Source organism: Letharia columbiana (assembly GCF_014066305.1).
Source record: "Letharia columbiana isolate WasteWater2 chromosome Unknown Sc0000018_s1, whole genome shotgun sequence".
In the NCBI taxonomy this organism is placed as follows: Eukaryota; Fungi; Ascomycota; class Lecanoromycetes; order Lecanorales; family Parmeliaceae; genus Letharia; species Letharia columbiana.
Genome location: NW_023501059.1, coordinates 716,758 through 732,924, shown reverse-complemented (window position 1 = coordinate 732,924; position 16,167 = coordinate 716,758). Strand labels below are relative to the sequence as shown.

Below are 16,167 nucleotides of genomic sequence, written 5' to 3'. Positions count from 1 at the left end.
ATCATTCCATCGTTATCCAGGGCAATGCTCCCGCTCGCTCAAAATACAGCAGTAATTCCATGAAAAGCAAGCCTGCTACCCGACGACCTCATCCCAGACACTACCACACCATCAACCACAATTACTCAGGCCCCCAAATCTAGACTTTGCCTTCCCATTCCCTCTCCGACCTGAAGGCTCTTTCTAGGCTCCCACTCTGCAATCCGTCTTGCCAACTCTGGATCACTCTCGTCACCAATGAATGTCCATTCCTCATTGGCACCGTCGGCCGTATCATCATTAGCCAAATCGGTGCGATGCTTGATCAGGGTCTTTGCATATTCCAGGTCACGATAAATGGCTTTGATTGCCGTCCCTACACCGTCTTCCTGGGATCGGTTAGCGGTGCGTTCAATTGAGAAAGGAAAGGATCCAAACAGGGTATGTGGCTTACCTTGCGAATCTGCTCCCCCAAGGTTTGCGCCTTGCTGATCATGCGCTGGCTGTGAGTCGCTTCCCACAATGCTCTCGAGAACACACTGACATTGACCTTCTTCATGCATGTGCCCACACCAAGATCCTCTATCCTGGATCCAAAGAAGAATTGGTCGCCAAAGAAGGGCTTGATAATCGTGGGTAGTCCGGCGCGCAGACTAGCGCCCGTTGTACCAGCACCACCGTGGTGAACAGCTGCGTCGATCTGCTTGAACAGCCAATCATGTGGCGCGGACGTGATCTGGTGGATCTCTGCAGGAAGAGGCACTTCGGCGACAGTAGCGTCCCGGTTGCCCAAACGGTCAGACCAGCCTTTAGAGAGGATGCAGCGAACATCTGCCTTCAATACAGATTCCACTACAGTCTTTGTCAGAGCAGCGGGATCGGAGACGACAATGGAGCCAAAGCCGATGTAAACTAGTTTCTTCTCATGGGCCCGCGCTCTCGCGATGAATTCGATGAGGGCGGGCGGTGGCGACCAATCAGAAGCCTCGTCGAGGAACCAATATCCTGTGACTCGGATCCAATCGCTGAAGTCGAGCGGGGGGACAACAACGGAAGGACTGAAGTTGTAGAGGAAGGGAACTTTGTTAGGTTGCAGTTTGTCGAGACTGGTGCTGCGAAGCCCAAGTTCCTTCTTGCGCCAGCGATTGATTTGGCCAGCTGTCGCCTTCCAAAAGATGTTGTCGAACATGACATAGGTGAGATAGTTATATGCGCCACCCATCTTGTGGTCGGGGACGGCAAAAGCGTGAGGGTAAGCTCTGGTGCGTGTCCAGGGCATGGCGAAAGCTCGGAAGTAGGGAATACCTAGAGCTTCTGCGATATGGATGCCGGCCATGGCGCTAGGGCTCTCAATGAGTATATCTGTATCTTGGCAAGCTTTCCAGGCCGATGTAAGAAGCTCGTCGATCCAGCCTCGGAATTTAACGGAAGCTTCTCTCAGGAAAGAATACGTAAACATTCCATTCTCCACGCAAATCCTCATCAGCTCAGCCGGATCACCGTCGACAGTCGCAAATTCTATTCCGTGCTTCGTGACCCAACCTTTGAACTCTGCGTGGGTTGCAATCTTTGGTCTATGTCCCTCTTCCAAAAGCCTTTTGCAGAGGGCAATATACGGTTGGACGTCCCCTCTTGATCCAATGGTAAGACATGTGATTCGAAGAGATTCGGTTGGCTTGAAATTGAGGATCGATGCTTGAGGGTCGTCAAAAAACATCGGCGGTGCTTCTTGCGCATGCTCGACATAGTTCACTCTTTCTGGAGATTTGAGCTGGTGGGTGTTATGGCCGGCTTGCCTCGCTTCTTGTAGCATCTTATTCTCGGCTTTGGCTGTCTCGGCTTCTTCCTTGTCTTCTTGCGTCAACAACCCGGAGTCTTGCAAAAAACCCATCGACCCCAATCTCTCCAAGATGGTGACTGCGCAATCGTCTCGGGCTTCGGGCCGAGAGAATTCAAAGAAGAGCTCTTCATGAGCACGGATGACAATGACAAGCCCCGAGTAGCCGAACCTAAAGCCTTTCTCCTTGTCAACAGTCTCGATGTCCTTAAGCGGCAGCACCATCGTTGTTCTGGTACCCTTGAGAAGACTTCTGTAGCAGACGTTCTTGTTGCTGACATATATCTTGCCATAGAGAGGCAGCACACGCTGTAAATACCCAAAGTAAGTTGCTTGTAGCTTCTCGGATGCTGGTAGTGCGAAATGCTCCCTAAAGCGGTCACCATACTTCGTGGGATTGTTCTCATCATCAAGATCCTGAAGTCGATCATCGGATAAGACGCCTTCTGCATCACTGTAGTGTTTCCGGCCTCCGGCCCAGATACCGGACATCTTCTCCACGTAGCTTATAGACTCAGTGGCGAGTAAATTACTCATTCTCTTTGATCGAGATCGAAGATAGCCGGCAAGACCCGCTGCTCTTTGCAAAGGATATGCACCTACCTTGACAAGTTGGTGGAGTGTGGGTGAAGAGTTGGACTGCAAAGGTTGATTGCTCTTTGGATCACCGCCTCTTTGGCTTTCTACACCGCTTTGCTCCTTATAAGTCCTGGTTGGAGGACCATTTTTGATATGCGCATCAATGGAGTTGGAGCGTGCCGAGTCCACTGGCCGTCTTCCTTTGCTGTCTTGATCTGATGGTGGAGAACCGTGGAGACGCTGGATGGTTGGAGATTGGAAGACATCACTTCGATTCAGAATCTGGCTACCTGAAGCTTGCGTCTCGTCGCTCGAAACGTGCGACGCAGAAGACTTGGGACCCTGCTCAAGTGAGTGAACAAAGGAATCAGTGGATCCTTGTGGCGCGGTGGGTTGTGCCTTAGTTCCCGGGTGCCTTTTTGTCAATCTGTTTCTGCTAGTGCTTGCACTTCTTCTACCTCGTTCAAAGCTGGTACGATTGGGATCTCTGGCTGGAAAGTCCATGCTCTTTCGACCCGCGTCTATGCTTTTCCGGTTTAAGTCCATGCTACGTCTTCCCCAATCGCCACTCACGCGAGGACTGACTTGCCCACTACCTGTTGGAGAGAATGGGACAAGCGTCGCGCGAACGCTATCAGGCAAAATGGGTGTCGCTGGGTCCGAGGGACTGCTCGCTTTCAGATCATAAGATTTTTTCTTTCTGGGAAGCTGAGAGCTATCGCGCGAACGAAAATCGTCATGTACTGGGGAACGAGACAGAATGTCTCGAGGAATCTTTTGCGCGGTTGTGTCGTTCACAATGGTGTGTAGGACATGAAAAGCGTCGTGTCCGAAGTCGAAGAATGAGAAGAAGTACTTGTTTCGTATGTCAGCATCAGGATAAAAGCTAGCAGAGTAGAGCCTTCCCACCTCCTCAACAGCGTACGTCTCGTCACTGTCTACCACGCGGATCTTGAGGGTCTCTGCGAGCCCACTGACCGGGCTTTCTTCGACATCAATGACATTCTCAATAGGCAGAGATATTTTGACGCTATCGCCATCATTGTGAGAACGAAAGATAACCTTCTGGAGCGTCTTAACCCATTCCTTTGCGCTGGTAGCACTATCTGCCCTGAAATGGTACACACGTTGGTCCGTGACAATGGTGAAATCTTTACCTTTCTCTGAGGCAGATATGCCGTAGCGTAGGTCGATATTGCCACTTGGGAAGTAGAGACGCGACTGATCAGTATAGTATGATAGAACATCTCCCTTCAAGACAAACCAATATCGGTGGAATTTTGGGTTCTGTTTGCCTCTTTTGAAGAGATGCCCAGATTTGGCGGTCACGTTCTGCTCGTGTGTGAGCCCAGACATGGTAGAGATTCTGACGATATTGGGGCTAGCTCACAGATTTCTTGGGCAGGTATGAGTAGAAACAAATATGGTTCTGGGTGATATACATATACCCTTGGAGTAGAACACTTTGTAAAAGCCAGCAAGGATATTCTACAAACTTATCAGCGCGTTGATACCAATCTATAGTATCGTTTCAAATACCTGATACCACGTCTTCGGGTCTCTCAAAGCCAAATATCTCCATCAGCCGAGTCACCAGGCTGGTAGGAGCCTCCTTGCCAACTACATCATGGCTTTCTTCTGCACCGGTATTTTTGATGCCCGGGAGTTGGGCGGAAGTAATTAGCTCGGCCTGTGCTTCCAGCATCATGCTCATCACAGGTGCATCCCGTGGGGTGACACCTGCTGGACTTTCGTGCTGGTTCAACACTTCACTTAATGGCAACCGCAAACTTTGGGACATGTAAGTTTTCTCTTTGATTGTCCGTAGATCTAGCTTTGGTAATGGACGAAGGCCTTTGTGCTCAGAAAATTTTCCTTGTGGCCTCCCGGGCTTTTCTCTCGAAAGGTTGTCCTCATGCTGCTTGTCCAAGTGTGTCTGATTCCGAGGGTGGTTGGACTGCTCATCGACACCGCCTGAAATGGCTGACGCTTGGTTTTCGTCATTGCTATCACTGCTTTCTTCTTCTTCGAAACGAGCATTGAAGTCAACTTTGGGCCCAGCCGCAGCGATCATGGAGAAAACGGATTGGTTCATATGTTGAGCAGGCTCGCCCTTAGCAGCTGTGACATCCTCTTGCGCATCTTCTCCTTCCTTCAATCTTGCTGGATACTGTACTGACGAAGCTCGGAGTGGCTTCCTTTTCTTGGTAAACTTTCGCCCAGCCATCTTGTGGAGATCGTGTTCGTGAGCCATATCGAGAGCTGTATGTACGCAGGTATCTACGAGTGTAGGATGATATAGGTCAAAGAACTATAATTGAAGGCAGCGATTTTTGGAGCATGCGAGGCTTCGTTGTGCTACCACTTGGTTCAGGTGATGCGCGATAAGGATGAACATGTGTCAGCCGGTTCATGACGGCTGTGGCAAGCTTTGGATGACAGGAAAGTTGAATGAGGCAAGTATTATTCAGTAAATCAGATTGTCGAGACTGTCTACTGGGAGAACCTTGTTGAAAGTTGGTGCTTCAGGTTCACAGAGAATCACGGACATAAGAATATAAAAAAAGGTTACTGTAGGCTGTAGCTGCAGATCAATGCGGGCATACCTTAATCTTAGCTAAAGGTAACTCTAGCAGGACTGGTGGGGCTACGAGTACCTACCTACCTACCTACCTACTTAGGTCCTGCGATTCTAGACTACATAGTATCCTAAGACACAAAGACATGACAACGCGCGACATTTCATTTGGAGAGCTGTGTTTCTTACTCTAAAATACAAGCGGTCTTTACACTTGCCAAGGATCAAACAGAAGGCGAATACATGAGGAAATCCTGTCAATCACCGCATGTGCCTGTGAGTTACCAGGTGGGCAAGAGTAAAGTACAGAAGAGACGCAAAGAATGTGGTGCCGCAACTCCCTTTCCCGCCAACCCTTGAGTTCTCCAGTGAGCACATTGGGCTACAATTTTCTTTCCAAACCCCCATGACTGACATCAGTCCCTCGCCTAATGTACACATGCCTTACTGCGTGGCCAGAGCGAGACCAACGCTGTTGCTGCCAAGATCGTACACGGAATACCATTTCCTCAGAAAGGCGTCACCAAGGATTGCCAATGGGCCAACGGGCTCGGGGAAGTCTGTACATTACACATTAGCTTGATTATGTGAATGGAAGACGAGGTGGACTCACCCATGCCGAAGAAAGACGAGATGCAGGAACCTTGAACTTCGAGGATGTAATCATACGGACCGATCGTGAAGTTCTGACCGGTGAGAGTGAATGACATATCGGGGAGCTCGTCCCTCTTCGAGCACTCGACAGTGTATTGACCATTGTAGCCCTTCTTTGCACCGATCTCCTTGTTGCTGTTCGAGATTAGCATCAAGCGGTGGGATGGGAGGAAGTCGTCACTCACAGAAGCTCAGCCAGGGTGGATGGAAGAGCGATCAGAGAGGTTCCAGTGTCCAGGATGACACCGGTGTTGTCAAGCTCAGCCGTTGCATCGCCAAAAGTGATGGCATCAAGGTCGACTTCCCAGTATGCCTTGCGTCTCAATGGAATCTTGGTCATCTTGCCAGTGTAGTGATCCTTGTTCACGCCACCAAACATGGCCTCAGATTCGTCGCCCTCACCGTTGTTGGTGTTACTGAGGTAGAAGGAGACAACAGGCTCGTCGAGAAGGCCTTGGTCAATCATGTTGTAGAAGGGTGGAACGATCTTGTTAACGCTGATAGTGTCATAGCCGAGACCCATGATTCCATCAAAGCGACCGAAGGCAAAAGCAAGGCCAGGTTCTTGAGTAGCTTCAGCAAAGTCCTGGTTCTTGATCTTGATGTCGCCAATCTGGAGGGTGTCCTGTGAAATGAAGCCGCTTAAGCTGCCCGAACCATATCGAATCTCAAACTCGGAACCATTCTTCTTGTACGTTGATGATGCAGATGAGTCGTACTTGGTATGAAGATAGCAAGCAATGGATCCACACTCAGTTGATGGGACCCAGAGGTTGGAGGAACCAGTGTCCAGGACTACTTTGAATGTCTGCGGTGGGGTGCCGATGACGATTTCAGAGAAGTCTAGAGCCATGTCAGAATCAAAATAGTCGAAATGATGTGGTAGAACAAACATTGAGCATTCAAGAAATTTGAGACAGGTACTGGGTGGTCGTCTTGGTCCAAATGGATTGAGGTGTCCTTGAACATCTCTTCTTTGTGTGCTTCGGGTCGGATACCCATGAACTTTTGGCCAGAATACTTCTTGTAAAGAGACTTGGCATGTGTGGTAATATCGGCATGCTCGAGCTGCGCGGATAGAGGCACCTTCTCGAGCTTCAGCTTGTGGACGCCGCAGTTCGCCAGGCCGGCAAAGGCCGCTGCGGCAAAGAGGAGACCGCTCTTCATGTTCGAATACCAATGAGCTGTATAAAGTAGGACAGTACAACAGTTGGGATGAAAAGTGCTGATGTAGATGGCAGAGGGTTGTTGATGGAGGGAAGTTGGGAGGTTGGGCGATGATGACGGCGGTTGCCTGCCACCGCTCCTGCGCAACTAGACTAGCGCTTGTGGGACCCCTGTTATGGAGCGCCAAGCAACAAAACCTGATCACACGAGCAATACTCCTGATGAACAGCATCGCGACGTTTGATGGTATACTCTGTGTGATCATTCATGTCTGTCATGCTGAGATCCGATCACTTGTGATGGCAAGGTTGTCGAGACTCTAGCCCTAAAGGCAGATCTTGTGGTGGAAAAGACTTAAGCATGTAACGCTGGAAGATGCTACTTGTAGAAATCGAATTTGACATCGCTTGCCTCCCCCTTCACTTGGCTAGAATAAGCATCCTCCAAATCCGATTGAATGATGTTGTATCTGTTCTTTCTGACAGCCCTCAATCCCGCCTCTTGCATAATGGCCGCTATTATTGCTCCTGATAATGGATCATTGCGGATGATGAGAGAATCCAAGTCAACCTCGGGCGAAAGTGACATCTTCGCGGAAATGGTCGTGAAAATCAATCGTCTTTCCCGACGGTCTCGTAATGAAGGGAATTCAATCTTTCGGTCCAGACGACCTGGGCGTAGTAGAGCAGGATCCAAAGTGTCGGCTCGGTTTGTAGCCATGATGACTTTGACATTGCTGGTCTGGTCAAAGCCATCCATCTGGTTCAGTAGCTCCAGCAGGATGCGCTGCACCTCTCGGTCTGCACCCGTCTGAGCATCGAACCGTTTCGTTGCTATAGCATCAATCTCATCGATGAAAATGATGGCAGGCGAGTTTTCTCTCGCCATTCGGAACACATCGCGCACCATACGTGGTCCCTCTCCCAGGTATTTTTGTACGAACTCTGAGCCCACGACGCGAATGAAATTTGCCGTTGTGCTGTTGGCCACCGCTTTGACCAGCATGGTCTTGCCAGTGCCGGGAGGACCGTACAGGAGGACACCACGAGGCGGGTCAATCCCTGCTGGTCATCAGCAACGCCCTGATATTTGAGAATAACATGTACCTACCAATTTGCTTGTAGAGGTCAAAATGCGTCAATGGCAGCTCCACAGCTTCCCGAATCTCCTGCTTCTGCATATCCAAGCCCCCAACATCTGCGTATGTCACATCGGGCTTTTCGTGAGCACCGAGCATGGCTATAGATGAATCGGCTTCAGGCGGCAGTATGTCAACGAGAGAATTTGAGTGACGGTGAAGGGCGACAGATGATGATGGCTTGAGCTTTTCTCGATCGAGGGTGGAAAGGATGCGGACAACATAGTTTGAACCTGTTGATGATTGCACGATACCGGTGCTGTCCGTATGTCAGTCGTCATGGCTGGAAGAATCACTATAGGGGGCTTGCGTACTTCTGATCGATTGCTTCCATGAATTGGCCGATGACCAAGGGAACACTCTGTATCCGCTTGATTTCTTCCTGAGCTCGTACCAGCTCTCTCTTCAGGCTCCTGCTATCCGTTCAGGTACCGATCTCTGAGAGTCACATGCCACAGGCTTACCTCTGCTCATCCTTAATGTATTCTTCTTGTAGGTTGATGTACCTATTTGAAGTTTAGCTCGGTATGATCATCATGAGCGTTGAGGCTTACTCGAGATGTCTTTGAAGTCTCTTCAGTGTCGAGTATTCATCGCTATCATCGTTAATGATGCCTTCGATGTCGATGCTTGGTATATTTGATGGCGTTTGCCTCTTGTGCGGTGGAATCACATTCAGCGGATGTTCCACAGCAACTTCGCCCATGATGTATATGGGTGTTGTCGTCCAAGTGAGAAGTCGTCCGATACTCTAAAGGGTATGAAATGCTTCGTGCAGGGACTGAGCATGTTGTCTGGGAGTTGTCAAAAACGAGCTAATCGAAAGGAGTATGTATGTCTTGGCACGGAAATGTGATGGAAGAACAATCTCCAGGAGCAGATTCACACGATCCAGCGAGGTGAATAGTATACCAGTATGGATTTCAATATGAATTCGTAACACTGTATTCCATTCACAATTGCTCTTTGGAGTACGTTATCTACTATCTACAATATATGAACTACCATACGGAGAAACGCTCTCTCTCGTCTAGTCATAATGGAAATTCCTGGACTTCCAGATAGAGTATCAGGCCGCCAGGAGGGTATAGTTACATTGTGCGTCCACATTCTCGTGAATTGATTGGCAAAGGTGCAAATGAGAATTAGCTATGATGATAAGTAGAGTTCACAACAATTTTAGGGTCAAGAGACAAGTGCGATGCCACGCTATGGACATTTTCGTATCTAAGCCCGCTGTAACAAATTAGCACGAGGCAATATGTAGATATAGATGCAAAAGTAACCAAACCTAATACTATTATAATATTTTCTGCTGGCTTCGCAGGATCAACGGAAGTGCTTGGCCGTCTGCCGTTTCAGGACAGTCAGAGCGGAGCGGCGACTGAGAGGCAATCAGGCAAAGCAAGCAAGCGATATGTGGATGTGGTAATGATTGGTTCCAAAGGCAGTCATGCGGGTAATGAAACTGATGCTGCACTGGTTGCATGATCCAAGTTTCGGCCGGAGACTTTTTTGGCTGGTTGGGGTACTGTAGGGCAATTTGGATTCTCGAATGGCAGGAAGTACTAGTACTACTGTTGTCACACTGTATAAGAATTTTTGTTCCTACTGTGGTTGATCATGGAGGTTGAACAGAGAAAGAGAGCAGGAGCGGCAGGAGAGTGTACAGATCAGAAAGGTAAGGTACCTTTAGGTAAGGAGGTAGGCGTAGCGCTGCCTAAGATATAATTTTTCTAGGCTAGAAATAATCTCTCTCATATCAACTCCCGGCTAAAGATTATCCCCGTCTCATCCAAAAGGGAGACAGACGCAAGGTGCCTAGATTTTCTGCCATTTTATTGTTATTATTATTATTATTATTATTTATTACTGCTTGGCTAAGGCAAAATACGAATCAGATAACAAAGGTAAAGTATTCCATTATTCTCTACTTTTGCCGCCAATCTTGCCTGCCTCCTTCCCACTCCCACTCCCAATTCCCGTCGTCCTGTGGTAGAAGTCAGCCGCCCGCGCTCGGAAGCACTCCTCTGCCTGGGACAACGCGGACAATGCCCCTCCATCTACCTACCTTTGTTGGATCCGATCCCAGCCTTGTGTCATCAGTCACATGCTTCTCTGTCATCGAATCATTCCGTCCCCATCGCGTTCCACTCGAGCCTTGCCTGCCTGTGCTGACTGTTCCTCGTGATGAAGCCTCCTCCCCACTCACCAGGCCTGCTCCATCATTGGCGTAAGTTTTGACTAAGACCTCAGATCTTGAAGCGCCTCTTTGTTGACAATGATGCAAGTAGTGAACCCACAAGCCTGCCACTCCAGGTGAGCCTTTCTGCATATCTCTCTCTACTATATCCCTGTCACAATACTCGTGGACACCACATAGCCCTTGTCCTGATATTCACTCGACGCGCTATGCCATCTTTGGATACCCTATTATCCTACTCTTGTCTCCCACCGCAGCGCCACCTCTCCGTGTCCTCGTTGGGCGCTATGCAAAGAGTTTACGCGGAGGCTAGTTACGCGATGATACTGGACGATGTGCTAACAGCACATCTCAGGAGCAGATGGGTTGCTGCACATCCCAATCGACATGAGTATGCCAAACTGGCTCAACGACGTCCAGTCCTTCCCCAACAATGACAATGGAGCCTTCAATCCTGCTGGCGACCCCTTTATGCAGACCCCTACTACATCGTCCTTCGAATTCAACCATTTGCAGAATCAACAACTACACCAGCGCATGCAGAATGGAAATGCGCGCAATGGCTCCCCGGCATATAACCCTATGTACCCGACTCAACCTCTAATACCTTCTAAACGGCCTCGACCGCGAGAAGATAGCATAGGAGAGTCTCCTCGACAAATTCCTGGCGTCCTCCCGGCATCGCGCTCACAAACACCACAGGGAGTGTATCCAGGCTATCAAGGTGCTATCAATGGTAATCAGCAGTTCTCTGGGACATCATCGTACCAGCAATTCCAGCAAGCTGGCAGCAATCCAAGTCAATCACCCATTATGCCACATCAGCCCTTTAACCATCAACCCCCACAGCAGCACGTCCAGACCATGTCACCTTCCCCTTTTTCTCCAGCCACTCAGAACTTCGGTGGCGCACATCCGTCTCCCCCCCAGTCGGAACATGGTAGCCGAGTGAACACCCCTCAGAATGGAGGTCAGCATTATGCACAAGTAATGCCATACGGTGCAGGTCCTGGTCAGTCATTCACTCCGCCGGTTGGCACAACAGTGAACGGTGCGGCTTTGTCTCAATACAATCAGCAATCCCAGAATCTTCAGCAACAACAGCTGAGGATGCAACAAGATGCCCTACGGATGCGACAGCTACAGCAATTTCGGCAGCAAGGCGGTGCACTGAACCATTTAGCACAACCATCGAATCATATGTCTGCAGGCCAGATCGCAGCGCTTCGCGCGCAGCAGGCGCCATCACGACCAGATAATCAGGGTCAGCTCTTGCAAGCCATTGCTCAATTTATGCAACAACAACAAATGCAATTCATTGATCGACCTTTAATTGCAGGACGACACATAAATAGCGTGCAGCTGTTTGTTAATGTTGTGAAGATGGGCGGCTCCAAAAGAGTAAACAATACTGGGCAATGGCCAAAGATTGCTCAAATGCTAGGCTTAATTGCAGAACAATGTATGTCTGCCGGTCGAGAACTTCAAAATTACTGGCATGCAAACCTGTTGCCGTACGAAACATACATGCAGACACAGCAGCAACAACGGCAGGCCATGACAGATCATCATACGAGGCTTTCCAACCACAACCAAGGTGGAGATGGAAATCTAAGACAGGAGGCGTTTTCTCCCACAAAGCAAATACACAATCAGCAGGGGCAGCAGCTTATGCAACCCCCGCCGCACATGCATGCCCAGTATCAAACACCTCAAAGGCACATGATCACTACACCGCATGAAGCCAGGCCGGCGCTACAAAATGGATACATGACCCAACAGCAGGGACAAGCTCAGGGGCGCCCATCCAACATTTACAGCATGCCGCAACTCGGAATGCAAGCTCCACCGCGCACGGGTCCCCCCAGAGAAGCCCAAAAGCCGTCCACAGCAGCCAAAAAAGAGGCAGACGCCAATCGGATACCGCAGATATCAGAAAATAAGAATTGGAGGCTTGAGCCCACGATGGCAAACCTGGATGAGCACAAAGTATTCGATGTGACAAGTCTCGACAATGGAGACACAGCGCCAACTTATGGGGGCATCGAGTTGGCTCCTGCGTCAAATTTTCTGGGAACTGTGGATGATCTACTAAAGTACAAGTTCAGCGTACCAAAGGTGGAAGAGCTTGGTGTAGTCGATATTCGGGCCCTGACTCTGTCTCTGCGTTCGGGCATACATGGAGAAGTGCGCCTCGCGCTAGACACGCTAGCTTCTCTAACCATTGAACAAACTCCACCACTTCTCGATAATTGCGAGGATCTGCTTGAGGCTTTGGTTGATTGTGCGGAGGACCAAGTGGACCTGCTCGCGGACCACGCTGCCGAAGTCTCCGACGCCATGCTCATCAGCTCGTATGAGGAGATTGCAAGAGGCTGTAAGATAGAAACTACCATGCTTCAGGATGTACCGGAAATCGGCACTCTTGAATACGATCTTGATCGGGCAGTTGACAGGCTGATTTGCGTGACCACGATACTCAGGAACTTCTCGTTCCTGGAGCACAACCACACAGCCTTGGCAGATCCCACGGTGGTTCGATTTATGACCACTGTGATCCGATACCTTGGCACGCGTAGTATGTTATTACGCACAAACCTGAACGCTTTAGACTTCAGCAAAGATGTTCTCACATTTCTCACCAACGTATCTCAGCGTATCGACTTGCCAGGGAAAGAGGAAGCTTTGTGCATACTCCATTTCTTGCTGTCCTTCGCGCCATCGCCTGCGCCTCATAACGCTGAGGACGAAGAGATCACCTTTTCCTCCTACATCCCAGCAATCCATCGCTACTTTCCACACGCTGTCGACAGCTTGGCGAAACTACTCGCTCGGGGTGATCCGAATCGATCCTTCTATAGATCAATATTTGCCGCAGACAGTGCTTCTAACCCACCATACGATCTGCTGACTCGGGCTTTCGGTCTGGCCATAGCTGCGATACCCGAATATGGACATGTCAACACTGCAGGTCTCGTCAAGCTCCGCGCCCCCTATCTCGTGCAAGGTCTGCTGGCCGCGGAAATAATCGTTAGCCTGATACCAACCTCGGAGCATGAGCTCGCATACGCATGGCTTACATCTCGGGATGGCTTTATCTTCAGTCTAACAAGGATGGTGTCCGAATTCAGCAGACAGCCGCAGCCTTCATCCCAACAGCGGCATGTTTCCGGTCGAATGCAGGATAACGATCCCAATGGTATCATCGCGATCACCAATCGTGGGCTTGCGGTCCTGAGGAAGCTCGCCGAGAAAGCGAAGGATGCGCTTGGCAGTGCAAAAGGACTGCCACCCGAAGTGATGCCTGACAAACGGAGTGTCCTTTCAGCTTTAGTGCAAGCCAACACGGTGGATATTACTGTAGCGATGCTATGTGGTCTTTCTGGTTTGGATGCCTAAGCATGCTTACGGTGAGGGCTCGAGTTCACAGCGCGCATTTCGGCTTGCATTTCGGCTTTAGGGGTTGCGAGGAGGGCTTGATTCAATGGGTCTTGATCTGATGTAAATGTGTGACATTGTACTAAGCACGTGGATTAGTAACCTTACAAGCAGGTCATGGGGTTGAGACACTGGGAGCGAGGCTGTATCTGAGTAATTTGGCTTGGACAAAGTAGTGATGTGCGGGGATGTCTATAAATTTGTACAATTCGTCCTCCGCTCAATGTCACACAGGCAGATCCCATGCTCAATGAGAACCTAGCTAAAACGCATTTGTTCAACAGAATACTGCAACCGATAGCGTGAATCAGAAATGCCGCTCCTCCAAGAACCTTTTGATATTGTCCTTATACCACCCCTATGAACACGATTTATATTAGCCATCTTCTCAGTCTTCTTCAGACCCCAGCAGTTCATTCATGAACCTGTTCACGTACCTTTATGATGATATGCCCTGTCAATCGATTAATGACAACGGTTTCCTCCTTCAAGGCCAACCCTGCCACTATCTCTTCTCTAAGCTTCTCGACGTTTCCTTCAATTTTCCGTATCCGAGTCTGATGGAGATTGCCGCCGCGTTTGGCGAGGTGATAAATTGGCAACTTTTGTGATGCCGTGCGGTGGACGTGATAGGGAAGTGGAGGTAGGGCGGCAAGACCGACTTGCGCCGAAGGTTTGACCGCAGGAGAGGCCGGTGGTGGGGTTGGCGTCTTGGATACAATTATGGTGGCTGCGGGCAATCAGCCGTCGGCTAGAAGGACATTTGGTCGTAGCACGGGGAGGCGGTTACCTTTTTGACAGAGATGAGGTAGGCTTGATATTTGGCGCTGGAGAATATGAATGTAGGAGAGACGAGGAAGGGGAAGAGGACGTAGGAAGGGCATAAATGGTACTGAAGCCATTGTTATTGTGTAGGAGAACAACAAAAGCTGGTAATTTCTTATATCACGTATGGTCTTATGGTCGTGTAAAGCTCGCTGTCGGGTGCTCAGGGCTGGATAGTAGAATAAGGGATGGTTGGCAGATTTCTGTCTTCTTGGCGCCAAGGCACACAGTGAGTTACTTTCCTTGCTCGAATTGCCCACAATCACATACCTGCTCCACGTTCCTACATCATCGCCGCTATGGCAGACAATACTCCCACGTCAGCAGGAGCCATATTGAATGGCAAGGGCCAAACGGCGTCCACGGAGATCTCAGAAGAAAATGATCTCCTCCCCAGGCTCATCCCCCACCTCGACCGGCATCTTATATTTCCCCTACTCGAATTCTTGTCCGGCCAAGAGGGGATTGATAGCACGACCACGGATATCACGAGGACAAAATACGAGCTTCTCAAGCAGACGAACATGACCGACTACGTTGCGAGTCTGTGGCAAGAACTCAACGACAGCGACGATGTGCCTGAAGAGTTTGTGAAGAAGAGGGAAGAGGTTTTGCAACGATTGTCCCTCTTTACGGAAGAGACCAGTCAGATCGATGAGTTACTCAGTGACGACAGTGTGGTGTCGAACCTCCGCAGCGACAAAGTGGCCAACTTGAAATTCCTCGAAACGAACCATGGAGTCACAATTGAGATGGTAGACATGCTCTACGACTACGGCCGGTTTCAATATAGCTGTGGTAGTTATGGGAATGCCGCCCACCTCCTCGACCAATTCCGCATCCTCTCCACGGACAACGACAAAGCCACATCCGCTACCTGGGGCAAACTTGCCTCGGATATACTGACCACGCAATGGGACGTTGTAATGGAGGAGGTCAATAAAGTGAAAGAGAGTATCGATACCAAACTTTTCAACAATCCCCTGGCACAGCTACAGCACCGGACATGGCTTATCCACTGGTCGCTCTTTCCCTTTTTCAACTACGAACCCGCTCGCGATCAGATCACAGAACTCTTCTTCTCTCCCGCCTTCATCAATACCATACAGACCAATTGCCCCTGGATCCTACGTTACCTTGCCGCCGCGGTCATCACCAACAGATCACGAACGCGCAACACAGGCCAGTACCAGAAACAGCTCAAAGATCTCGTGCGGGTTGTACGCCAGGAAGGCTACGAATACCATGACCCAGTCACCGACTTCATAAAAGCCCTTTATATCGATTTCGACTTTGAAGAAGCGCAGAGGAAATTGAGTGAAGCGGAGGAAGTTCTCAAGGGCGATTTCTTCCTGAGTGCAGCGGCGGAAGCGTTCGTGGAGGCCGCAAGGCATCTGATAAGTGAAAGCTACTGCAAGATTCACCAGAGGATCGATATTGGGGATCTAAGCAAGAGATTGGGCCTGGAGATGGAGGAAGGTGAGAAGTGGATTGTGAATCTGATTCGGGATACAAGAATGGATGGGAAGCTGGATTACAAGGAAGGGACGGTATTGATGAATCACCCTGCAAACTCAGTATACCAACAGGTGAGGATGCTTTCTGGGATCTACTTGATACATGTTTTGTGCTAACTTGAGTGCAGGTAATCGAGCGCACCAAGGGAAGTTTCTTCAGGACCTCGGTGCTGAGTGCTGCGGTCGCGAAGTAATGATCACAAGCGGCAGCTACGTGTGCATGGCGTCCGGGGTATCTTTCGACCTATTCCA

At 49.7% G+C, this 16,167-nt stretch overlaps 6 protein-coding genes across 6 annotated transcripts; 2 read left to right on the top strand and 4 right to left on the bottom strand.

Annotated features, from left to right (window-relative positions):
• Nucleotides 1-125: 125 nt before the first annotated feature.
• HO173_006370 (uncharacterized protein) lies at nt 126-4,649 on the bottom strand (the record flags this gene model as incomplete). Its single annotated transcript, XM_037308281.1, has 5 exons — nt 126-368; nt 434-3,250; nt 3,305-3,727; nt 3,786-3,883; nt 3,935-4,649. The coding sequence occupies 5 exons, from the start codon at nt 4,647-4,649 to the stop codon at nt 126-128; spliced, it is 4,296 nt and encodes a 1,431-aa protein (XP_037165055.1).
• A 768-nt stretch (nt 4,650-5,417) lies between these two features.
• On the bottom strand, nt 5,418-6,794 carry HO173_006369 (uncharacterized protein; the record flags this gene model as incomplete). Its single annotated transcript, XM_037308280.1, has 4 exons — nt 5,418-5,533; nt 5,587-5,762; nt 5,813-6,470; nt 6,521-6,794. 4 exons carry the CDS (start codon nt 6,792-6,794, stop codon nt 5,418-5,420), a joined length of 1,224 nt encoding a protein of 407 aa, XP_037165054.1.
• A 378-nt stretch (nt 6,795-7,172) lies between these two features.
• On the bottom strand, nt 7,173-8,638 carry HO173_006368 (uncharacterized protein; the record flags this gene model as incomplete). The annotated part of the gene is made up of 5 exons (XM_037308279.1): nt 7,173-7,855; nt 7,905-8,191; nt 8,247-8,345; nt 8,397-8,438; nt 8,487-8,638. 5 exons carry the CDS (start codon nt 8,636-8,638, stop codon nt 7,173-7,175), a joined length of 1,263 nt encoding a protein of 420 aa, XP_037165053.1.
• A 1,884-nt stretch (nt 8,639-10,522) lies between these two features.
• HO173_006367 (uncharacterized protein) lies at nt 10,523-13,534 on the top strand (the record flags this gene model as incomplete). The annotated part of the gene is made up of 1 exon (XM_037308278.1): nt 10,523-13,534. The coding sequence occupies one exon, from the start codon at nt 10,523-10,525 to the stop codon at nt 13,532-13,534; it is 3,012 nt and encodes a 1,003-aa protein (XP_037165052.1).
• Nucleotides 13,535-13,880: 346 nt separating this feature from the next.
• On the bottom strand, nt 13,881-14,475 carry HO173_006366 (uncharacterized protein; the record flags this gene model as incomplete). The annotated part of the gene is made up of 3 exons (XM_037308277.1): nt 13,881-13,931; nt 14,011-14,303; nt 14,364-14,475. 3 exons carry the CDS (start codon nt 14,473-14,475, stop codon nt 13,881-13,883), a joined length of 456 nt encoding a protein of 151 aa, XP_037165051.1.
• A 222-nt stretch (nt 14,476-14,697) lies between these two features.
• On the top strand, nt 14,698-16,109 carry HO173_006365 (uncharacterized protein; the record flags this gene model as incomplete). The annotated part of the gene is made up of 2 exons (XM_037308276.1): nt 14,698-15,987; nt 16,044-16,109. The coding sequence occupies 2 exons, from the start codon at nt 14,698-14,700 to the stop codon at nt 16,107-16,109; spliced, it is 1,356 nt and encodes a 451-aa protein (XP_037165050.1).
• Between the last annotated feature and the right edge of the window lie 58 nt (nt 16,110-16,167).